This window comes from Chrysemys picta, chromosome 14, assembly GCF_011386835.1.
Source record: "Chrysemys picta bellii isolate R12L10 chromosome 14, ASM1138683v2, whole genome shotgun sequence".
Lineage (NCBI taxonomy): Eukaryota > Metazoa > Chordata > Testudines > Emydidae > Chrysemys > Chrysemys picta.
The window spans coordinates 27,443,370-27,466,460 of record NC_088804.1 but is presented as its reverse complement, the minus strand read 5'-3'; the positions used below and the strand labels follow the sequence as shown (position 1 = coordinate 27,466,460).

The 23,091-nt window shown below is 42.8% G+C and overlaps 1 protein-coding gene across 3 annotated transcripts in view; it reads right to left on the bottom strand.

Moving 5' to 3' along the window:
- Positions 1 to 637: 637 nt before the first annotated feature.
- TERB1 (telomere repeat binding bouquet formation protein 1) overlaps positions 638 to 23,091 on the bottom strand; it is a 40,358-nt gene continuing 17,904 nt past the window's right edge. The window contains exons 11-20 of one of the 3 annotated variants that reach the window (XM_042852153.2): positions 20,956 to 21,119; positions 18,806 to 19,170; positions 14,533 to 14,594; positions 13,310 to 13,402; positions 10,847 to 11,017; positions 10,042 to 10,131; positions 5,315 to 5,431; positions 4,735 to 4,847; positions 2,323 to 2,538; positions 638 to 896 (exon numbers count right to left, since the gene is read on the bottom strand). In XM_042852153.2, the coding sequence (XP_042708087.2) occupies positions 870 to 896; positions 2,323 to 2,538; positions 4,735 to 4,847; positions 5,315 to 5,431; positions 10,042 to 10,131; positions 10,847 to 11,017; positions 13,310 to 13,402; positions 14,533 to 14,594; positions 18,806 to 19,170; positions 20,956 to 21,119 (1,418 nt within the window). In that variant the 3' untranslated portion in view covers positions 638 to 869. The remainder of the gene's footprint in view (positions 897 to 2,322; positions 2,539 to 4,734; positions 4,848 to 5,314; positions 5,432 to 10,041; positions 10,132 to 10,846; positions 11,018 to 13,309; positions 13,403 to 14,532; positions 14,595 to 18,805; positions 19,171 to 20,955; positions 21,120 to 23,091) is intronic. The other 2 variants (XM_065567243.1, XM_065567244.1) reach the window with 2 other exon arrangements.

The window sequence follows — 23,091 nt, the reverse complement described above, 5'->3', positions numbered from 1 at the left end:
ATAACTGCTTTGCAGCGCAAGTGCTGGGAGGGACGGGGGAGAAGCAGGACTCGGCGACACGCTCAGGGAAGGAGGCAGAGGTGAGCGGGGGGGGGGGCAGGGTGAGGAGCTGCCGGTGGGTGCAGAGCACCCACTAATTTTTCCCCATGTGTGCTCCAGCCCCAGAGCACCCACAGAGTCGGTGCCTTTGGTTTGTGATAAAAATTACACTTAAAGCATTTTAAATAAACGTGAGCATTTCAGAGTACTAAGCCCAAGTGCAATAACATCTATAAGTGTGGTATAAAATAGAGAAAAAGGTAGAAATGGCTATATCTTAAAGATAATGATGTGCTCTTGTTCCATCTCAGGAACAGTGGAATAGAAAAAAGAGCAAGAAAATAAAAATGGAGCCAACAAAAATATTTTAAAATGTATCAGTATGTGGCATAAAATATCAATTTAGCAACGTTAAACTTTTGTGCAAAAATGAAAGAGGATAAAATGATTTGTAATATAGTTTTAGCAAGTGAGATATTTAAAGCAAGTACAAATATTCCAGTTAAGCACTGGAAGGTCAAGTTAAATATTGCATGCAAATAGTTTTGTTCTGGGCTTTTTTGGGGTGTGCCTCTGTAGTAAAGTTAAAGCATTTTCATTTTACTGGTATACATTTTATTTAATGAATGTACATTAGCATTCTGAAAATACCTATCAAAATACATTTCACTTAAGTCTACATCAGAGCCTAGCCCTATACAAATCACAATAAAAAATCTGAAGTGAAATATGTAGAGTGCATATTAACAGTACCTAACTCATTTATACTATAATTCTGTCCTTTAAACTTCCAAATTCTTTAGCAGAATATAAAATACTTTAGAAAGATGTTACAGATCTTCTTTATTTTCATTCCTCTGTAAAATTAGAAAAAAAAATAGTAAATGTCAAGACAAACTGGTATTTTGATACAAGATCTACAACACATTATAGAACAGGGTTAAGAGGAAGAATACCTGATAGTTGTTCAAAACATGCTACAAATATTAGCTAATCAATTATAATCCTTCATACCCAGCATAAGGGGTAAATAAAAATCATCTTCATTTTACAGATAGAGAAAACTGATATACACATAGAGAAACTTGCCCCAGGCCAAACAAGTTATTGTCAGAGAGAAATTAGAACTCAGGAATTCCTGGCTTCCAGTCCCTAGTCAATATGTTGGACTATCCTAGGGATCTTGTGTGAGATTATCACTTATTCAGGCCCTTGTATTCTGAGTAATGGGGCTGGAATGACGCTAAGGAGCTCTAAAAGTCCTAGATGTAGTTCTCTCCCAGCACAGGACTTGAAGAAGACAGTCACAGCGAGCAACTAGGGCTGTCTTACGGCATGGCTTCACTTGCAGATGTAGAGCACTTTGAATTAAACCAACCTTCGTAGAGCGCAGTAGGGAAAGTGCTGCAATCTATCCACACTGACAGCTGCAAGCGCACTGGCGTAGCCCCAAAGAGCAGTGCATTGTCGTAGCTATCCCAGCAACGCGCTTTTCAAATGAGGGGTGTGCGGTGGAGTGTGACAGGGAGTGTGTTGTGTGTATGTGGGGGGAGAGAGAGTGGGTTTTTGGGGGGCTGAGAGCATGTCAGCAGGCTGTCTTGTAAGACAGCAGCAGACCCCCCTCTCCTCCTCACCTCTCTCTCTCTCTCTCTCTCTCACACACAGCATTCCACAGTAATGGTTGCTTTGGCTCGGAGCAGATAAGCATGCAGGCTGTCAGAAACGGAGGTTTCAAAGGGCATATCGGCCTGCCTGCAGTGATTCCAAAACAATGACAAGAGTGGCCACTTGACTTAAGGGGATTATGGGACTTTCCGGAGGCTGATCAGAGCGCAGTAATGCAACACCTCGTTCACACTAACGCCCGGGCGTTTCAGCCAATGTGCACCAAGTGTTAATCTTCTCGCCGAGGTGGAGTACCAGGAGCACTCTAGCCCTGGAGTCAGAGTTCTCTACGTGCCTTGCCAGTATGGACGGGTAGTGAGCTAGGGCGCCCAGGGCTGCTTTAATGCGCTCTAACTTGCAAGTGTAGCCAAGCCCTCAGTTACAAATGGGAGCAGCCAGAACTGGGGGGGGAGAGGGGGGCACAAAAGGTGGCTTACAGTCACTTTAGCCCTTTTGCCCCCTGGGCTGCAACTTCTGTGACGTGCCTCAAAGGCACAGCACAAAATCTCACACTTTTCTCATTTCACAGCAAAACTGAAAATGCAATTAGAGGTTACAATTCAAATCAGTTTTTAACTTTAGCATAAAGAGACTATTAGAAAATTACATTTTCCTTACATGTATCTGTAACTTGCGGTATTTTTTAGCAAGATCAACGTTTGTCCGTCCTTTCTGAAATGGGTAGGACCACAAAATTGAATTCCAGTGATGGCCCATTTTCCTTACGCCACTCAAAAGATAGTTTACTTCTTCTGTTGTAAAATCTTTCCGGATTCTTCGTTTACTCTTTTTTAAAGCTCTTGCATGTGTGTCCAATGAAAGACTTTCAGTGCTCTGTAAGTATTTATTCTGACTTATTTAAAAATTATGTAAAAGTACATAGCATTGAAGTGAAAAAAATAATTTAAGTCATTAAGAATACTATTTAACATAATTATTAAATGTTAGTTCTTATATTATAGAGGCCTACAGAATAACAGAAGGAGAGGTTACTTATCCTGTACAATAAATGTGCCACAGGCACTTTTGAGCAGAGATTTGGTAGCTGCACCTGGTCTGCACATACCCCCTAACTATTCTTGTGCCCCGTACCAAAGATCAGGGCCGGCTCCAGGCACCAGCGAAGGAAGGGGCGGCACGTCCGGGTCTTCGGCAGCAATTCGGCGGCTGGTCCCTCAGTCTCTCTCTTCCTCTTTGAGCTGCCGCCGAAGAGGAAGAGAGGGAGCGAAGGACCCGTCGCCGAATTGCCGCCGAAGAAGGAAGCAGCACAATTGAGCTGCCGCCGAAGTGCTGCCGATCGGCTTTATCTTTTTTTTTTTTTTTTTTTTTTCACTTCGTCGCTTGGGGCGGCAAAAAAGCTGGAGCCAGCCCTGCCAAGGATATATAGGGCAGTGTTGGGTGAACCACCCTCAGTTCCTTCTCTACCACAAAGTCCCTTCAAGACAAGACTCCGATGCAGGGGTCGGCAACGTTTGGCACGCGGCTCGCCAGGGTAAGCACCCTGGTGGGCCGGGCCAGTTTATTTACCTGCTGACGCGGCAGGTTCGGCCTATCGCGGCCCCTACTGGCCGCGGTTCGCCGTCCCGAGCCAATGGGGGCGGTGAGAAGCCGCGGCCAGCACATCGCTCGCCTGCGCCGCTTCCCGCCGCCCCCATTGGCCCGGGATGGCGAACCGCGGCCAGTAGGGGCCGCGATAGGCCGAACCTGCTGCGTCAGCAGGTAAATAAACTGGCCCGGTCCGCCAGGGTGCTTACCCTGGCGAGCCGCGTGCCAAACGTTGCCGACCCCTGCTGTGATGCAAAGGAAAAGGAAGACTGATAGTGGAGCATCCACAGGGATATTACTCAAAGAATTCCACTTACTGTATAGGGTAAGCAATCTCTCCTTCAAGTTATGTCCCTATGGGTGACTTCAGCTGATTCCTAAGCAGTACTCCCTGAAGGAGGTGGAAGCTTCAGAACCTGGTCTAAGATGGTCTGCAGAACTGCAGTACAAAGATATCATCTGTCCTGGAGGCATGCAGTAAGGCATAGTGTTTTGAGAAGGTGTGAATCAAAGCCTCAGTGGCAGCTTTGCATATTTTTGTAATGGGCACATTCTTCAACATGGAAATGGAAGTAGATTGAGATCTGGTCATATGGGCTATAACCCTATGAACAGGGTGATTAGCAGCTTCATAAGAGAAGATACAACTGGAAAGTCTTTGGGTGGAAACAGATATCCCTTTATCTCTGGCAGCAAAAGAGACAAACAGTCTGGGTGGGGTCCTAAGGGTTTGGTCCTGTCCAGATAAAAGGCCAACACACTCCTAATGGCTAAGGTGTGGAGGGCAGCTTCCTTCACAGATTGCACAGAAATTGCTAAATTAGCCCAATATCGTGATTTTTCCAATAAAGGGGAGATGGAAGTGAGAATCTGAACCTGGTCTCATGTTTGGTGAGACTCATAGCCCTCCTGAACTGCTGCCTTGACAGCAGAATAGTCAATGTGTGTGCAGTGTCTCTCAGAGACCTTACCTCCTTAGGCTCTGAGATTTACTGCCTATTAATGAAACCAAACCAGAGGCGGTGGCGGAAACTATGGCAGGGAGACGATTTCTGAAGAACCCTGTCCCATCCTCTCTCCTCTGACCACATTTACCTGCCTAGCGTGCCCCCTCACTGGGGGAGCACCCAAGTCCTAGCTGCCCCATCTTGACTCAACCATCTGTCAGCCCCAGCCCCCGACTCTGTGGGTCCACAGGGACCAGGTACTGGGCAGAAGGGGAGACCCAGGGATGGTTAAAGGAGAGTGAAGGGCTGAAAAAAAAATGAGTACTAAATACATAGGTGGGTGTAACTGCACTGACAATCAATGGAGATGCACCTGTTTACACTAGGGTTCAACTTGGTCATTCATCCTGGTGCTGGGTTCCTGTTACAAGTGACTACACTAATAACAATAAAGACATTTTAAAAAAACACACAGGTATTGACTTTATTTGGATTTTTATGCAAATATGTGAGGGTATTATCTGGCCTCATAACTCACCTCATCTTCATCAAATGAATATTTATTTTTCTCATTCAAGCCTTGATATTCTGTGTTGTGTCTCTCTTTGACTGTTTGTTTCCTCAAGCGTGTGTCTTGGTTTGTTTGGAGAGCTGTGGAGTTATGAACAAGGCCATCTGTTTGTTAATTTAAACTAATTGAAATCTAAGATAGAACCGAACGTGGTAATGTAAAGCAGCAGTTCTTCTAAAAAAAGTTAAAGTGTGAATGTTACTTATTTTATAAATTCTAATACTCAAATAATATAAAAGTATCTTTTCTCCAGCATTAAGGTTACATCAACGTCACTGATGCATTAAATATACAAGGGGTTATATCTTAGGTGCAGTAGAAGTAACTAACCAACAGATGACAGAAGACCATGCTCACAAGTCAACATCTGTATTTATTAAAGTTGGAAGATAATAGTATATATCATTTTAAATTCTCATACCTTGATCTTCAGTGATGAGCATAGATGTGTGAAGCACAGCCAGTTGCAATGCCCTCAATCAGAGACAGAGTAAAATTGATTTTACAACTTCCTGAATTCTGTGATTAATTTTATGGCAATACTCACTTTTTGTGTATGTAGGCATTAAGTTATATTTTTCTCGGAAATTAATATTTTTGTTGAAGTTGTCATCTATATTTGAAATACTACTTTGGGTTTTCTTCATAGGAGTCAAACGAATACCTTTTAAAACACAACAAACAAGGTAATGATTTAGGAACCAAAATTCAAGGGAAGATCCTCTTCCCAGCTATATTATTAATTTAGTTGCACTGGACTAGAAGAATGTGCCAGGCAGGAAACCTTTGCCTTCCAGATGCCACGTCATATCAATCTAAAGGGGTTGATGACTTGAAAATAGTCAGTAATTTGGAAATGGTTATGCTGGCAGGCCAATCTCTCTGGGAAAAAATGATAACCAATTTTGGAATCTGGAGAATAAATGAACCAATTAACTAGTAACTTGGTATCAGCAATTTGTTAATTTGGACACTAATATAAACCCAAGATTTTCAAAAGTAAGAGCCTAAAGTTAGGTTCTTAAGTAAGTGGCCTGATTTTCAAAAGCATTGAGCACTAATTGACTTCAGTGGATACTGCTGCATGCTCAGTACATTTGAAAATCAGGACACTTATATAGGAGCCTAAATATGGATTTTGGAACATAACTTTGGGCTATTTTTAAACTATGGTCATTAATAATACAAAACAGTGTCAGTCACTAGCACTGTATGGATATAGTTGGTGCTGTGCCTAAGATACCACAATCACTTCATTTTAAGTGAGAATCCCTCGTGAATTATCTTAAAAGTAGAAATAAGAGTTCTCATATTTTATGGGGTAAACTGACACACTGATCCACACCCATTAGACTGAAATTTATTATAGAGAGATTATGAGCTAAGTTTAGAGGCTGAGATATGGGCCAGGTCTACACTACCCCCCTAATTCGAACTAAGGTACGCAACTTCAGCTACGTGAATAACGTAGCTGAAGTTCGAAGTACCTTAGTTCGAACTTACGTTGGTCCACACTCGGCAGGCAGGCTCCCCCGTCGACTCCGCGGTACTCCTCTCGCCGAGCTGGAGTACCGCAGTCGACGGCGAGCACTTCCGGGTTCGACTTATCGCGTCCAGACTAGACGCGATAAGTCGAACCCAGAAGTTTGATCGCTCGCCTCCGAACTACCGGGTAAGTGTAGCCAAGGCCATGGACTGGGAGTTTCAATCCAATTCTTAGTGCAGATTAGGGCTGTCGATTAATCGCAGTTAACTCATGTGATCAACAAAAAAAATTAATCGTGATTAATCATAGTTTTAATCATACTGTTGAACAATAAAAATACCTATTAATAAATTTCAAATATTTTGGATGTTTTTCTACATTTTCATATATATAGATTTCAATTACAACACAGAACACAGAGTGTATATTATTTTTTATTATAAATATTTGCATTGTAAAAATGATAAAGAAAAGAAATAGTATTTTTCAATCCACCTCATACAAGTACTGTAGTGCAATCTCTTTGGCATGAAAATGCAATTTACAAATGTAGGGTTTTTTGTTACATAGCTGCACTCAAAAACAAAACAATGTAAAACTTCAGAGTCTACAGCTCCACTCAGTCCTACTTCTTGTTCAGCCAATCCCAAAGACAAACAAGTTTGTTTACATTTACAGGAGATAATACTGACCTCTTCTTATTTACAATGTCACCAGAAAATGAGAACAGGCATTTGCATGGCATTTTTGTAGCCGGCATTGCAAGGTATTTACGTGCCAGATATGCTAAACATTAGTATGCTCCTTCGTGCTTCGGCCACCTTTTCAGAGGACATGCTTCCATGCTGATGATGCTCATTAAAAAAAATGTGTTAATTAAATTTGTGACTGAACTCCTTCGGGGAGAATTGTATGTCTCCTGCTCTGTTTTACTTGCATTGTGCCATATGTTTCATGTTATAGCAGTCTCAGATTATGACCCAGCACATGTTGCTCATTTTAAGAGCACTTTCACTGCAGATCTGACAAAACGCAAAGAAGGTACTAATGTGAAATTTCTAAAGATAGCTACAGCACTCGACCCAAGGTTTATCCAAAATCTGAGAGGGATGAGGTGTGGAGCATGCTTTCAGAAGTCTTAGAAGAGCAACACTCCAATGCAAAAACTACAGAACCCAAACTACCAAAAAAGAAAATCAACTTTCTGCTGGTAGCATCTGACTCAGATAATGAAAATGAACATGTGTCGGTCCACACTGCTTTGGATTGTTATCGAGCAGAACGTGTCATCAGCATGGACGCATGTCCCCTGGAATGGTGGTTGAAGCATGAAGGGACATATGAATCTTTAGCGCATCTGACACGTAAACATTTTGCTATTCCGACTACAATAGTGCCATGAGAATGCCTGTTCTCACTTTCAGGTGACATTGTAAACAAGAAACAGGCAGCATTATCTCCTGCAAATGTAAACAAACTTGTTTGTCTGACCGATTGGCTGAACAAGAAGTAGGGCGGAGTAGACTTGCAGACTCTAAAATTTTACATTGTTTTATTTTTGAATGCAGGTTTTTTTGTACATAATTCTACATTTGTAAGTTCAACTTTCATGATAAAGAGATTGCACGTCTGTACTTTTATTAAGTGAAAAATACTATCTCTTTTGGTTTTTTACAGTTCAAATATTTGTAATAAAAATAAATATACAGTGAGCACTGTACACTTTGTATTCTGTGTTGTAATTGAAATCAATTTATTTGAAAAGTAGAAAACATCAAAAATATTTAAATAAATGGTATTCTATTATTAACAGTGTGATTAATCACGCGATTCATTTTTTTAATCACTTGACAGCCCTAGTGCAGATGTTCCTCTTATCACAAATGGCACCAGTAACCAATAAAGGGAAAGAGACTAAAGAATGAATGAGCCATGAATATTGAACTCCCTTCTCATTCTGAAAGTTGTTGGTACATGTCAGGTTTATGCAAATTTTTGGGAGGCAGTTATAAGGGCAACTGCTGCTGTCCTGCACTGTGCCTGTTCTGTGAATGGGTAGAAGACTTCAGCCTCCTAGGTTATCAAGCTGAAGCTTTTCATTTCTTGAAAAAAATTCCCTTTTTTTGCATTTAATATTTACGATACAATGCTTTTGCTCCAGGAAAAGTGCTTTAAAATACTGTAAAAATTCTGACTTTGTACTTACTAGTAAATTCCTTACTTAATTCACAATTGTGAATATGTATAGGCAAAGTCTGCAAGAATACTCTGATCTTGTTGTAACCTGTCAATGTGCATTTCGACAAAACTGGCATGATTCTCCTCTCACATCAGTGGAAATCAGGAGCAAATCCACTGAAGTCAATAGCTTGGTCTACATTACAGTTAGGGCGATGTACGCTGCCCTAACTGTATGGTGACATAGTTATGCATGTGTCTACACTTAAATTTGTCTCCCACTAATGAAAATGCTCGGTTACAGTGATGCCCGGGCAAATGTACTGACATTGATGCAGTGTGAGCGTAGACACTGTTATTTATGTTGACCCTAAGAATCCTCCCCCTTTGCTTCACAGATATTATGCAGGACACAGCTGTCAGGTATAACTACTGGGATGTTTTTTTCATTGAGATCCAATCTTGTGAGTAAACAATGCCAGTGTCCCTTCAACCTACTAAAGCACATTCAGCTTCACCTACAGGTAGATGAATCCTTCGTTGGTGCTGTCAAGGTGGCTGGTGTACAGGGACCAAGAGGTATGCTGGGTCCTCCAGGATCACTACAGGCATTTCAACATTGCCAATAGTAATCTCCCAGTCAGGAAAGAAAGGCCTTGCTTATAGCTTTCTGTGCTCAACCTGACCCTGATGTTTTGGGGCCTGTTAGGAATTGTGTGGTGCTTGATGTATATCTATCAATATAACAGTCAATGCACCTATTGATTTTGTGGTGTTTGCTGTAAATGTCTGATTATTACTATCACTGATCCTATGAGTTGTGTCACACTGTACAGTAACAAGTGGGTGCTTTCAGAACTACTAGGCACTCTGCAGCATATTTTCTGTGTTCTTAAAATGCATGCATCATGCACCTTCCCTGACCAGCCAACACAGATGTTGGTGACGCATCCCTGGTGATCTGCCAACAATTGCATAACTATAGAAAAGTAGCCCTTTCTGTCTATGTACTCTGTAGCAAAGTGGTCTGGTGCCAAAATAGGGAGATGCATGCCCTCTATTGCTCTACTTCCACCACAGTTCGGGAACCCCATTGCTTCAAATCCATCCACAATCTCCTGCTAATAAAAGCAAAAATGCCTATTTCTCTATTTTCTGCTGCACCGAAATGAGATACCATTATTATTGGAGTGACATAGTTATGCTTAATATTGTAGAGTACCCAGAGGAGGACATAATTCCCCATACAAAAGATCTCACAATTAAGTCTTGCACGGGTATGTCTACATAGCACCTGGGAGCAAGCCTCCAAGTCAGGATCCACAGACTTGTGTTAGTGGCACTCATACTAACATGCTAAAAATAACTGGGTAGATGTTGCTTTTACAATGTGGCTCAGGCTCTTAAGGTGGGAGGGGTTCAGAGCCAGAGCTCCAGCCCAAGCCAGAACATAAAAACAACATTTACGTGGCTGTTTTTAGCATATTAACACAAGCCCTGATACAAGAAGTCTGGATCTGGGCTGGGAGGCTTGTGTAGAAATACCCCTTGTGTACACGTGTAATAGAATTACTCATACAATAAGAAGTATTGCAGGACTGGGCCCTTACTTTGGAAATTTTCCTCAAGATTTTTTCTGCTCTTGAAGGTTGCTGACTCTGTATTCAGTCTTCCTTTCTTAGCTGGGGTCAACAGTATTTCTGGAAAGCACAGGACAATTGTTTTATCATCATCATAAATGCTATCAGCTAAAATCTTTCATTCTAAAAATCCAGTCTCTTCTTTTTTCAGTAGAAAGCTACATGTATTTGAGGATGCAATTTCCCTCACCCACCATCTCAATCAAGAGTTCTAAACCTCTCACATCCTTGAGGAAGTGATACTGGTATGAGAAAGGGCTTGTTGTGCTGTCATGCACTCATTCACTCTTTCCTAATAGTAGAAGGCAGGGACTTACTAATTCTGGCTAAGAGGACAGACAGCCTCATCCAAGTTCATAATGAGGATATACCAGGGCCGCCCCGAGGGGGGGGGGGGCAACTGGGGCAATTTGCCCCAGGCCCCGGGCCCCGCACGAGAATGTAGTATTCTATAGTATTGCAACTTTTTTTTATGGAAGGGGCCCCGAAATTGCTTTGCCGCAGGCCCCCTGAATCCTCTGGGCGGCCCTGGGATATACAGCCAATTACCAAGGAACACACAAGAGAGATGTATACTGTAGTTTCTACTCCCAGGGACCAGGGATCTAATTATGATCTCAAGTATACACCAGTATAAATTATGACTAACTCCAATTAAGTTAATGGAGTTACACCAATGTCAGATTACTAGATCAGAATCAGTCAAAACAAATTACTAATTACAAATACCTTTTAAACTATACCCTTATCTATTATAAAAAATCCTCATAATTACTCTTAAAAGCCTCAGAACTACTGTTATTACAGATAACCGATTTTCTTAGTCCCCTTTTATATCTCTCTTCAGCTTCCAGAATGACTTTGTGACGATCACACTGATGTGGACAAGTATGCAAGATCTTGCTAAAATTTCTGCTATTGAAAGGCAGTCCTACTGTTATACATCCTGGAAAAACAAAAACAAAAAACCTACGTTGTAGAAATAGCATATATAAAATGTAGATGTAGGAAATCTATTTGTTAAAAATGTCTTCAAAGTGGTTTGTAGAGTTTATGCCACAGTCTTTCCAAATAGTGACACTTATTTTAATTTCCTTCTTTCATGTTCTGCAACGTTCAACCTTGATGCAGCCAGCAAACCCTTGTTCTAAAGGCCATGGGGGGAGTCAGCTGAGAGCTCTCAGCCTCAGCTGGGACAGTGGCAGAGCTCTGGACCCTGGCTGGAGCTCTGAACCCAGAGCCCCTCCCCCATTCTACCCCTTCTCCCACGGCCACGCCCCTGTTCTGCCCCCACTCCACCTCTTCCCCCAATGCTCCACCCCTGCTCGCTCCTCCCCCCGCCCCGTGTCCCTGAAACCAGAAAAGCTGTGCCCCCACCACTGGGGCTGTGGTAGGATGAGATTTTTCCAGGGGCTCAAATCCTTCACTGCCCCCACCCCCTGGTGGTGTGAGGTTTGGGGAGGCTTAGGTTCCCCCAGCCTCCATTATGCACTGCCCATGCACCGGGGCCAAGTACATAGGGTGCCCAGACGTCCCTATTTTATCGGGACTGTCCCGATATTTGCTTGTTTGTCCCGCGTCACTGACAAACAATTTTGACACTGGACAAACAATTTTGCCCTCCACTCTGGCACACAGGCAGAGCCCGGAGGGGCTCTCGCCCCCCCCCACCCTGACTCCTCCTTCTCCTTCCCCATTGGATCCCTCCCCAAATCCCTGCCCCCAGCCCCGCCCCCTCACTGCCCCATTGGATCTCAAGCCGGGCCTGGGGAGGAGACGCCCCTGTGCAGCAGCCTGGGCACATGGGCCATGGCCGGCCGGGGCCGGGAGCGCTGCAGAGCTCCGTGGAGGTTGCTTCAGCCCTGCAGCCCATGGGGCAGCGCGGTGAGTCCGGGGGCAGCATGGAGCGGGCAGGGCCTGGGTGGACGGTGCGGCCCGGGGGCATGGTGTGAGGTTTGGGGAGGCTTAGGTCCCCCCACTGCCCATGCACAGGGGCCATGTACATAGGGTGGGCGGTGCGGCCCGGGGGCATGCGGCGGAGAGGGGCTGCGGGGGCGAGACTTGTCCCTGGCGGGGCGACCGGTGGACAGGGGCGAGGAGCCAGCCGGGGTCCCTCAAACCGATAAACTTCCCTGCTGCTGCCAGGGAGCCCCGCTGGGAAGGAGCCGCTGGAGCGCAGCCGAGCGGGATAGGCGCAGGGCTCCCCACTGGCGGCGGGACGCATGTGCCCGGGGTGGGCCAGGGGGCGGGAGGCTCCGCGGGGATGGCAGCGCGCGTGGCCGGGGCACTGTGTGTGATCCGGTGGCGCGGCTGAGGCCTGCTAATGCCCCCGGCCCCTGCAAAACTTCTTTTGCTCCGCCGCCGTTTTTTTTTTTTTTTGCTCCGCCCCCCCACATCCCAATATTTCATCCCTGTGATCTGGTCACCCTACAAGTACAAGAAGTCCTTGTGCCCAGAGCCAGAGACAAAGCTGTATATAGTGGCCAGAAAGGGATGACAGCATGCTTCTAACACCTGTGTGAGAAGTGAAAAGGCACTGCATACTACAACCACTTTAATAGTGGCATAGCTACTGTACCCTCTGGAGCATTGCAGTTTTGCAGTGTTCCCATTAAATGGCTGTGACTTAATACTACAATTTAGCCACAAACATATGCGTAACAGGATTAGACAACAGTTTGGATATTAACATAAGTTTAAAAAAATAGTTCGAGTCTGTGACAGGATGTTGGTCCTTTGGCAAATTCACACATCCCAGTTTGTTAGCTTGCCCCTTTAAGACTGAGGGGACTGAGTTCAGAAAGCACATGACAGGTTATGCGACTGCAGGTTGCAAGCAGCAACTGCTGAGACAGCTTAGATCCAGGATTAGCAATGCTGCAGGGTGGGGATGTAGTAGTCAGGAGACCTATTTAGCAGAGAAAGAATATATTCTCTCCCCTTTCTGCTTACAGAAAGCAGGAAAATATCCAAATCTTCTGTTTGGGAAAAGGATGTGGACCTAAACTTGAGCATGTGGGCTTTATTTAGATTGCTCTGGCTGGTGAATCTGCCCAGTGGCAGATGGGGACAATTACACTTTATCACTGGGGAGAAAAATAGGCTAAAGGCAATAGATTTATTAGTATTGTAGATGCGTCAAATCAATGTAATATCAAGTAATTTGATGTATTTCTGATGGGACATAAAAAGATTTTTATGGAATCATAATAAAAAGTCTAAGATAAATATCATTTACCTGAGCACCTTAAATCTGTCATTTTAGGAGATGCAGAAGTAATTGGAATACTTATTTCCTTGTTTGTTGAGTCTGAACAAAATGTAACTGTTTCTAAATTTGAAAAAAGTGTATTTCACTAGGATGGAAAAAGCAAACTGTCTTTCTGCTGGTAACTTCTCCACAGTATATATAAGTCCAATTTTATTTTACATTTCTAGAAGACATATAGATGTTTAAATTTACACAACAGCAAAGAATAAAAAAATACTATAGGTCAAATGGGAATTTCAGTTACTCTAGTGTAAATTCAGATTAACTCCAGGGAATTCAGTACTTATCTTGGTTTCATTGTATGCAATGGGCCTGATTTTTTCATTTGATCATACCAGTTTTACCTGGTGCAACTGTGTAAAATAGATATGATGAAGTTGGATATCAGGTTCATTGTATTTATTTCAAATCTAGAGTCTGATCCTCCAAAACCTTACACATGTAGTAGTCCTTACTCTTGATTTACAGTGATGTAACAGAGCACAATTTGGCCCTTTCTAAAGTACCAATCACACAAACACTTATTCAGATGAGAAATTCTTACTCCTCTAAATTGTCAATAGGTTATTCAAGAATAAAGATTAGATGGATCAGAACCGAAGTATGAAAAATACACTGGCTATAAGAAGCAGAGATCAACACTAATCCCTTACACCCCATCCTACAAACATTTACACATGTGCTTAATTTAATGCACAAATAGTCCCACTGAAATCAAAATGGAACAATACACATGCTTAAATGCCAGTTCACAAGATTGTTTCCTTTGTCTATCCAATATTTAGAGCAGAGGTCAAAACAAATTCTTGTACTATTGACGGCTTTCATTGCTCAATCCAAAATTGTTTTCAGACATAGCAGAAAACATTTATCTAAACTTATCTTGTGTAATGTTAGAAATATTTTACAAAAAAATACTAAAGTAAAACATTTTAGAAGATAAAATCTAAACAAAAGAAATAGATTCTCATTTTAATAGTTATTTAATATAAAATTCCAAATCTACGCAAATATTAACAAATTTATAACACTGTACATAATGGAATGGGAGTGTACATACAGTATGATACACACTGTATGTTAAAATATAGCTTTAAAGGTAAGCGATATGGACCATATTTTATTTCCAATAACAATCCATAACATACAACATTATCTGGAAAAAAAGAATATACTTCAGTTATTTGTACCTGCTACTTGTGCCTGTTTCAGATTTTGAACAGTCATTGATGGCTGTTTAAACAAGTGTTCACTGGAAAAATCAAAAACACATTAAGAAAGTTAAAACCAAATCTCACAATAACATTTAAAATAATAGAAATATATGGCTTGAAGGGACCTTGAGAGGTCATCTAGTCCAGCCCCCATGCACTGAGGCAGGACCAAGTATAGCTAAACTATCCCTGACGTGTCTGTCTAACCCAGGGGTGGGCAACCTTTCAGAAGTGGTGTGCCGAGTCGTCATTTATTCACTCTAATTTAAGGTTTCTCACCCTTTCCCCAAGCATCATAGGAGTTGTAGTCTATAAGGCTAGATTGCATCACACAGGATCTTCCCAACTGGAACACTCCCAATAAAGTTCAGAGGCCCCTCTAGTAAAGGGTGCCTACCTTCTCCCCCAACCGGAAAAATCCTTAATGTCCCCATTAAGGAAGCAGAACAAAGAAGAAAACCAGATTAATTTACAATATAATACATACATTCTTAATTTCTACTGCTAGCTGGGGAAACATTCAATGGAGGGTAAAGTATAGGCCCAGTAGAAGAGGCACAATTTAGGCATCTAGCCTGAGGTGAGCACCATCACGAAAAACACTTGAGCTCATCCTCAGAGGATACATATTCTGGTTTGGACTCCACAGGTGTTTTAAAATCTTTCAGCACAATCACCCCATGATGTACTGTGGGGATGGACACCTCATTGCTGTCTCCAACCACATCATATGTTAACCATGGGGACCTGACTTCTCGCTGGGACCTCCTTAAGGGCTGTGCCATCCCTTCTTCCTCCCCTTCAGGAGGTGTTAATAAAGCTCCGTCAGCTTTGGCTTCATTGTAGAAGGAGCAACATCTGTAGCAACCTGGTTCCCTACACTTGAAGACACAGGGGGATTGTTGCATATATCTACGCCCTCCCTATGAACTTCTCCCATAGGAAAGAATAGAAAGAGCTTCAGGATTTAAAGGGGGTGTGCTAGTTGCGCTTTCAGGTTGATCTGGCTCAAGTGACAGTACAACAGACCCAGGAGACATATCTGAGGGTTCATGATACATAGATATATATTCAGGGTAAACCTCCTCAGAATCAGTTTCTGATTGGGGAACCAATTATGTCCATCATGGTAGCAGGGCCAGGCACAGGATTAGTACCACCTATGGAGTTGTGGGAGGAACTTTCAGACGTCAGTTGTCCTTTGGTTAGATGATCTGGGTAGAGGGGTAGGCTCGATATCTGATGGGTCATCCATTCTGACATGTTGCCCCAGACGTGTTGGTTTCGATGTAAAGTCTTTAATGGGCCACCATTCTTTTCAGGCTTTAGGTGATATACAGGTAGCCTGAGCATTTGATTCTCCACAATTTAGGGCTGCTAATCCCAATGGTTTGCAAGTTTATGTTTTCCAGGGAGCCCAAGATTTTTTATCAGAACACGATCACCGGGTTGCAGATCACAGTATCACACCTTCTGGTCATAACAGTCTTTATTGCCCGGTTCACCTTATCAGATGCTACCTGAGCAAGTTGATAAGCAGCACACAAGTCCTTTTTTAAATTAGCCACATACTGGAGGTAAGACTGGTGGGAAGACCCATCCACTGAGACCACAAAACAGAGGTCTATTGGTAATTGTGTTTCACGTCCAAACATTAGGAAATACGGAGAATACCCAGCGGCCTCATTTTGGGTACAGTTGTAAGCATGCTCAAGATGGCTAACATGCTGGCTCCATCTAGATTTCTGTTTGGTATTCAAGGTTCCCAACATATTAAGCAGGATCCGATTAAATCATTCAGGCTGTGGGTCTCCCTGTGGATGATAAGGTGGTGTTCTAGATTTTTTTATACCTAGCATAATCAGAAGTTCCTGAATTAATTGACTCTCAAAATCCCATTCTTGATTTGAGTGCATCTGCTTGGGCAACCCATAATGCACAAAGTACTTCTCCCAAGAGTTTTAGCAACAGTAGAAGCTTTTTGATCTTTAGTGGGAAAGGCCTGTGCATACCTTGTGAAATGATCAGTTACGACTAGCACATTACAAGTATTTCTGCTATCAGGTTCAATTGTGAGAAAATCTATACAGACCAAATCCAAAAGGCCTTCACTGTGAAGATGAAATAGTGGAGCAGCTCTCGTGGGTAGAGTCTTCCGTTGTATACACCGGGCACGGGTCTTAAAATACTGCTCCACATCAGTCTTCATCCATGGCCAATAGAATCGGTCCCAGAAAAGGTCAGCTCCCAGACTGCTGCACTGGGCAGCACAGTATGGGGAGGAGGTGAACAGCCCTCAGTGGTGAAAGAACAGGTTAAGGACTATTTAGAAAAGCTGGAAATGCACAAGTCCATGGGGACAGATCTAATGCATCCGAGGGTGCTGAGGGAGTCAGCTGATGTGATTGCAGAGCCATTGGCTATTATCTTTGAAAACTTGTAGCGGTCGGGGGGGAGGTCCTGGATGATTGGAAAAAGGCAAATATAGTGTCCATCTTTAAAAAAGGGAAGAAGGAGAATCTGGGGAACTACAGACCAGTCAGCCTCACCTCAGTCCCTGGAAAAATCATGGAGCAGGTCCTCAAGAAATTTTGAAGCACTTGGAGGAGAGGAAGGTGATCAAGAATAGTCAACATGGATTCACCATGGGCAAGTCATGCCTGACCAACCTGGCTGCCTTCTATGACGAGATAACTGGCTCTGTAGATATGGGGAAAGCGGTGGACGTGATACATCTTGACTTTAGCAAAGCTTTTGATACGGTTTCCCATAGTATTCTTGCCAGCAAGTTAAAAAAGTATGGATTGGATGAATGGACTATAAGGTGGATAGAAAGCTAGCTAAATCGTCTGGCTCAATGGGTAGTGATCAATGGCTCGATGTCTAGTTGGCAGTCAGTGCCCCAGGGGTCTGTCCTGGGGCCAGTTCTGTTCAACATCTTCATTAATGATCTGGATGATGGGATGGATTGCACTCTCAGCAAGTTTGCGGATGACACTAAGTTGTGGGGGAGAGGTAGATATGCTGGAAGGTAGGGATAGGGTCTAGAGTGACCTAGACAAATTGGAGGATTGGGCTAAAAGAAATCTGACGAGGTTCAATGAAGACAAGTGCAGAGTCCTGCACTTAGGAAGGAAGAATCCCATGCACTGCTACAAACTGGGGACCAACTGGCTAAGTGGCAGTTCTGCAGAAATGGACCTGGGGATTACAGTGGACGAGAAGCTGGATATGAGTCAACAGTGTGCCCTTGTTGTCAAGAAGGCTAATGGCATATTGGGCTGCATTAGTAGGAGCATTGCCAGTAGATCGAGGGAAGTGATTATTCTCCTCTATTCGACACTGGTGAGGCCACATCTAGAGTATTGCATCCAGTTTTGGGCCCCCACTACAGAAAGGATGTGGACAAATTCAAGAGTCCAGTGGAAAGCAATGAAAATGTTAGGTGGCTGGGGCACATGACTTATGAGGAGAGGCTGAGGGAACTGGGCTTATTTAGTCTGCAGAAGAGAAGAGTGAGGGGGGATTTGATAGCAGCCTCAACTACCTGAAGGGGTGTTCCAAAGAGGATGGAGCTCGGCTGTTCTCAGTGGTGGCAGATGACAGAACAAGGAGAAATGGTCTCAAGTTGCAGTGGGGGAGGTCCAGGTGGGATATTAGGAAAAACTATTTCACTAGGAAGGTGGTGAAGCACTAGAATGGATTACCTAGGGAGGTGGTGGGATCTCCATCCTTAGAGGTTTTTAAGGCCCGGCTTGACAAAGCCCTGGCTGGGATGATTTAGTTGGGGTTGGTCCTGCTTTGAGCAGGGGTTTGAACTAGATGACCTCCTGGGGTCTCTTCCAACCCTAATCTTCTATGATTCTATGAAAAGAAATGTGAGAGAAAACTGGGGGTAAAATATTATGGATTTTATAGTTTAAATATTTAATCTTATATCAGATTTTTAATAGTACCTATAAATGCATTTGAGATAGCTGCAACCACTTCATCTAGAGTACAAAGACAAAATGCTTTTCCTTTTTCTTTATTGCATTGAGATTCTATTTTCTTTGATCTAAGATGTCAAAGATACTACATCTACACCTAAGAAAAGCTGTGGTGACCAAAAAGTTGTCTGTTTTCTCTCACAATAAAGAGCTAGTTAGTAAAAAATAATTTAAAAAAATGACCTTTTGATTTTGAAATTTTCATTAAGTGAACAGCAACTTTACATTTTTACTTTGCATTGAGACATCAAATACTATACCTTGCTTGAGGAACAGACTGTTTCTTCTCACAAGCAGTTCGTTCATTTGTAGTATGACTTTTTTGTACACTACCTGTGTGTAGTTTATCAGCTGAATGCAGAGTAACATTTTGCTCACTCTCTCTGGTAGAAGCATCTACTAGATTCACAGTCTTTAATATTCCATTTTTGGATGACTGATTATTTGCAGATGTAGTACCAACCAAATCATCAGACTTACAATTTAGCTGTGAACACTGCATTTTTGTATGTGTTCTTTTAGTGTTTGCTTTTTGGTCACTGGCACTCATTTTATGGTATTTTGATGTCGTTTGCATAACTGCTTCCTGAGGTATATCAACAAATATTTGTCTTCTTACTGTTTCCTATATTACAAAAATACCAGTTAATGATTGTACAAAGCATTAATAAATCCTATTGTAGGGTGAGAAGAAGACAGACCTGGGCAATTTAAGGGTAGATCCTGTTAACTACAAAGCTGCAGAAGTGCCTGGCTCTAGTTAGACACTGTTAACAAGAAATCCAGCAAAGCTATGAGAAATAATTTAAAGGAACTGTAACCTAGTGAGAACTTGGATCTGAAAGCAATAAACTGGGTCGTATTACAGAGCAGTTCTAGAAGCCTGGGACTCATGTAAATTAAGTCACTGAGCACTTGGCTACTGATTACCTAAAGGGACCAGATAGTAATGGCAGACATAGGAAACCATCAAGGAAAGACTGAACTGCATGCTGAACAAGACAGATACAGTACTATAAAACACTGAATAATCTGTATACATTAATGAGCTCTATCTGAATATTTCAGCATCTTTTTCTGTTACACTCAGACCAATATGCCTACAGCTTTTCTAGCATGATCCTAGGTCATTTCACACAACTATTTTCTAGCTTTGTCACTTGGCATAATTTGGGTTCTTTATCTCCATTTCTATCACAGGGTTGATTACAAGGTTTTTTTTTTAATCTGATTTGTTCCCTTATGTTACAGAAAGTATATAGCTTTTTTAGCTGGATACTGTTTTTGATGGCTATGTACTGTTTCCACAGTTTGAAAGTTGCTGCATATATCCTTGAAACATAAGAAACATTTTAATTAATTTGAAATACATATAGACTATTACTTTTTAATAAACCATGATAGTTACCTGGGTCTATCAATTCAAACAAGATATAAACAGAGTCCTAGCATAAGAAGGCTTAAGCATTTACATTTTAGAGCTAGATATTTGGATGCTTAATTTGAGTACACATTTGTGCATTAAGTTATTATGACTGCACAGGCATTTCACACACAAATGTGGAAATGGGCCAAGAAGGTGCATGGGCCAAGGGGAAGTGGCCTAGGGTTCACAGGGAGAAGAGGGGATTGAAGGAGGGACATGGGAGCTGCTGCTAGAGGGTCCTGGATCGGGACCCAGAGTAACGGGCGGGCCTGGGTCCTCCCCTCCCCCCTTACAGCGCACTTTACCACAGAGGAGCATGGCCAATGGACTGTGCCTTGTCTCTGAGGACTGCACGAAAGCAGATACAGACTGAGGACTGCTGATACCCCCCTGGAAGAGGGGAGAATAGAGTAGGGCCACAGCCGGACGGCTGTGTCCAGAAGAGGACGCCGCAAGACAGGGAGCAACATGGGTCCCAGACAGCACAGCCGAGCAGGCAACGGGTGGGACACCACCCACAGAGGGTGCTCCGCGGCTAGGACAGAGCTAATTCCTGGAGTGACCAACAGGAGCCACTGAGGTGGTGAGCACAACGCATTACAGACACTTAAAAAAACGTGGGTATTCTTTTTCTGTCACACTGTTCAACCTGGATTAACTGCATACTAAGTACTACAGAACTGGATTTTCTACAATATAATATATTTTGTACTGTTTCTCGCAATGCACTAAAACTAGGATCTCAACTTTGTATTCATTCCCTTCTCTGAGTGCCTCCCCTCATCTCTATCTTTTTATAATATACAGTAATGCCAAAGGGAAGAATTGTAGGACATAGTTTCTGATGTCCAATTCTTTCCCACTTTTACAGTTCACTGAGATTATCTAATGTATTTCCTCCTATTTCTCCCTAAACTCTTGAGGAGAAAGCTTTCTTTTGAGAGATTTGCTTAGGTTTACTGTATTTTGAATAAATGTGCCTACCTCATCATGCTCTTTTTCAAGAAGTTCTATTCTGTGTAAAATTTTTTTTACTTTCTTCCAGTAGTCCTCTAGATTCCTCTCTTTAATCTGTAGATCCATTTTCAACTGTTCTGCATCATTCAGATTTAATGAATATTCATTTATTTTCAGAGACAATTTCTCAGCTTTGTAAAGCAGAAAATAAAATAAAAATGTGGTCTTTCTACACTGAATAGTATATTGAAAAATGTTTCATTTTTATATTTTTAATAGCTTAAACATTAAAAAATAAAAATCCTAAATCCACTATTCAGTTACAATATAAACCTCTACCTCGATATAACGCTGTCCTCGGGAGCCAAAAAAATCTTACCGCGTTATAGGTGAAACCGCGTTATATTGAACTTGCTTTGATCCATCGGAGTGCGCAGCCCCGCCCCGCCAGAGCACTGCTTTACCGCGTTATATCCAAATTCATGTTATATTGGGTCGCATTATATCGAGGTAGCAGTGTATATTACAACCTGTTTATAGTAAATTTGGGGATAATGAAGTAGAATGAAAGTTCCATATAACTTCAATGTATTTCAAAATGTAAACTGCAATTATAGCTATTGGTCCCAGTTCATCAAGATATTTAAACATGTAACTAGTCTCTCTGAAGCCACTGGAATTGCTCATGTACTTAAAAGTAGGCATGTGCTTCTGTACTTTGCTGAACTGGGGTCATACTGAGTTGCAGTTATAGTAAACCTTGCTTCTGTAGAAGTTGTTCCTTGAAAAACAACTTTACCATGGAGGACCTGATCTGAATTTCAATGAGCGCTGTAGCTGCCCAGTACTTATCAAGATCAGGCCATACGTTAAGGTTTGATTGTAATATTTTATCACTGTCCACCCAAAATTGGAAATTCAGCAGGAAATACACTATAAGCCAGGGTTTTTGTTTGTTTGTAAGTGAGCCAAGTCCTACAAGCAAAAATCTGCTTGCAACTATGCACCCATATATGAATATGTGGTACTGCAGTAGTCTGGATAGATAATTATGCAGTTAAGTACAAACTATTACCCAAATTGCACACACAATCACAATAATTGTGTGCACAAATAAAGGCATAGAGTTGCACATAGATAAGACGGTTACTCACCTTTGTAACAGTTGTTCTTCGAGATGTGTTGCTCATATCCATTCCAATTAGGTGTGCGCGTGCTGCGTGCACGGCCGTCGGAGAACTTTTACCCTAGCAACACCCAGAGGGTCGGCCCTGGAGTCCCCTGGAGTGGTGCCTTCATAGCGCTGGATATATACCCTGGCCGACTCAGCGCCCCCCTCAGTTCCTTCTTGCTGGCTACTCCAACAGAGGGGAAGGAGGGGAAGGAGGGTGGGTTTGGAATGGATATGAGCACCACATCTTGAAGAACAACAGTTACAAAGGTGAGTAACCATCTTTTCTTCTTCGAGTTCTTGCTCATATCGATTTCAATTAGGTGACCCAAGCCTTACCTAGATGGTGGGGTCGGTGTGAAGTACCGTGGATTGTAGGATCACCCTACCAAATACCGCATCGTCTCTGGCCTGTCTAACGATGGCATAGTGTGAGGCGAACGTATGCACTGAAGACCAAGTAGCAGCTCTGCAGATCTCCTGGATTGGCACCTGGGTCAGGAAGGCTGCCGACAAGGCTTGAGCCCTTGCGGAGTGAGCAGTGAGCTGGGGGATCGGGATCCCAGCCAGATCATAGCAAGCATGAATACATGATGTGATCCAAGAAGAGATCCGCTGGGAGGAGACCGTAGCTGCACCTTATCCTTATGGAAGATCATGTAAAGTGGTTCCGATGTAAGAGCTTTGCGCTTAGAGAGACACCTCGCCGAAGTGATAGCACCAAGGAAAGCTGTTTTCCAAGAGAGGTACAAAAGGGAACATGTGGCCAAAGGTTTAAACGGGGGTCCCATAAGTCTGGAGAGAACCAAGTTGAGGTCCCACGTGGGTACAGGCTGTCGTACCTGTGGATATAGATGGTCCAGGCCCTTGAAGAACCTACCAGCCACGGGGTTGGCGAAGACAGATCGGCCATTCACTCCCGGGTGGAAAACTGAGATGGCCACCAGGTGAACTCTGATGGATGGTATCGCCACGCCCTGATCGCCAAGCCC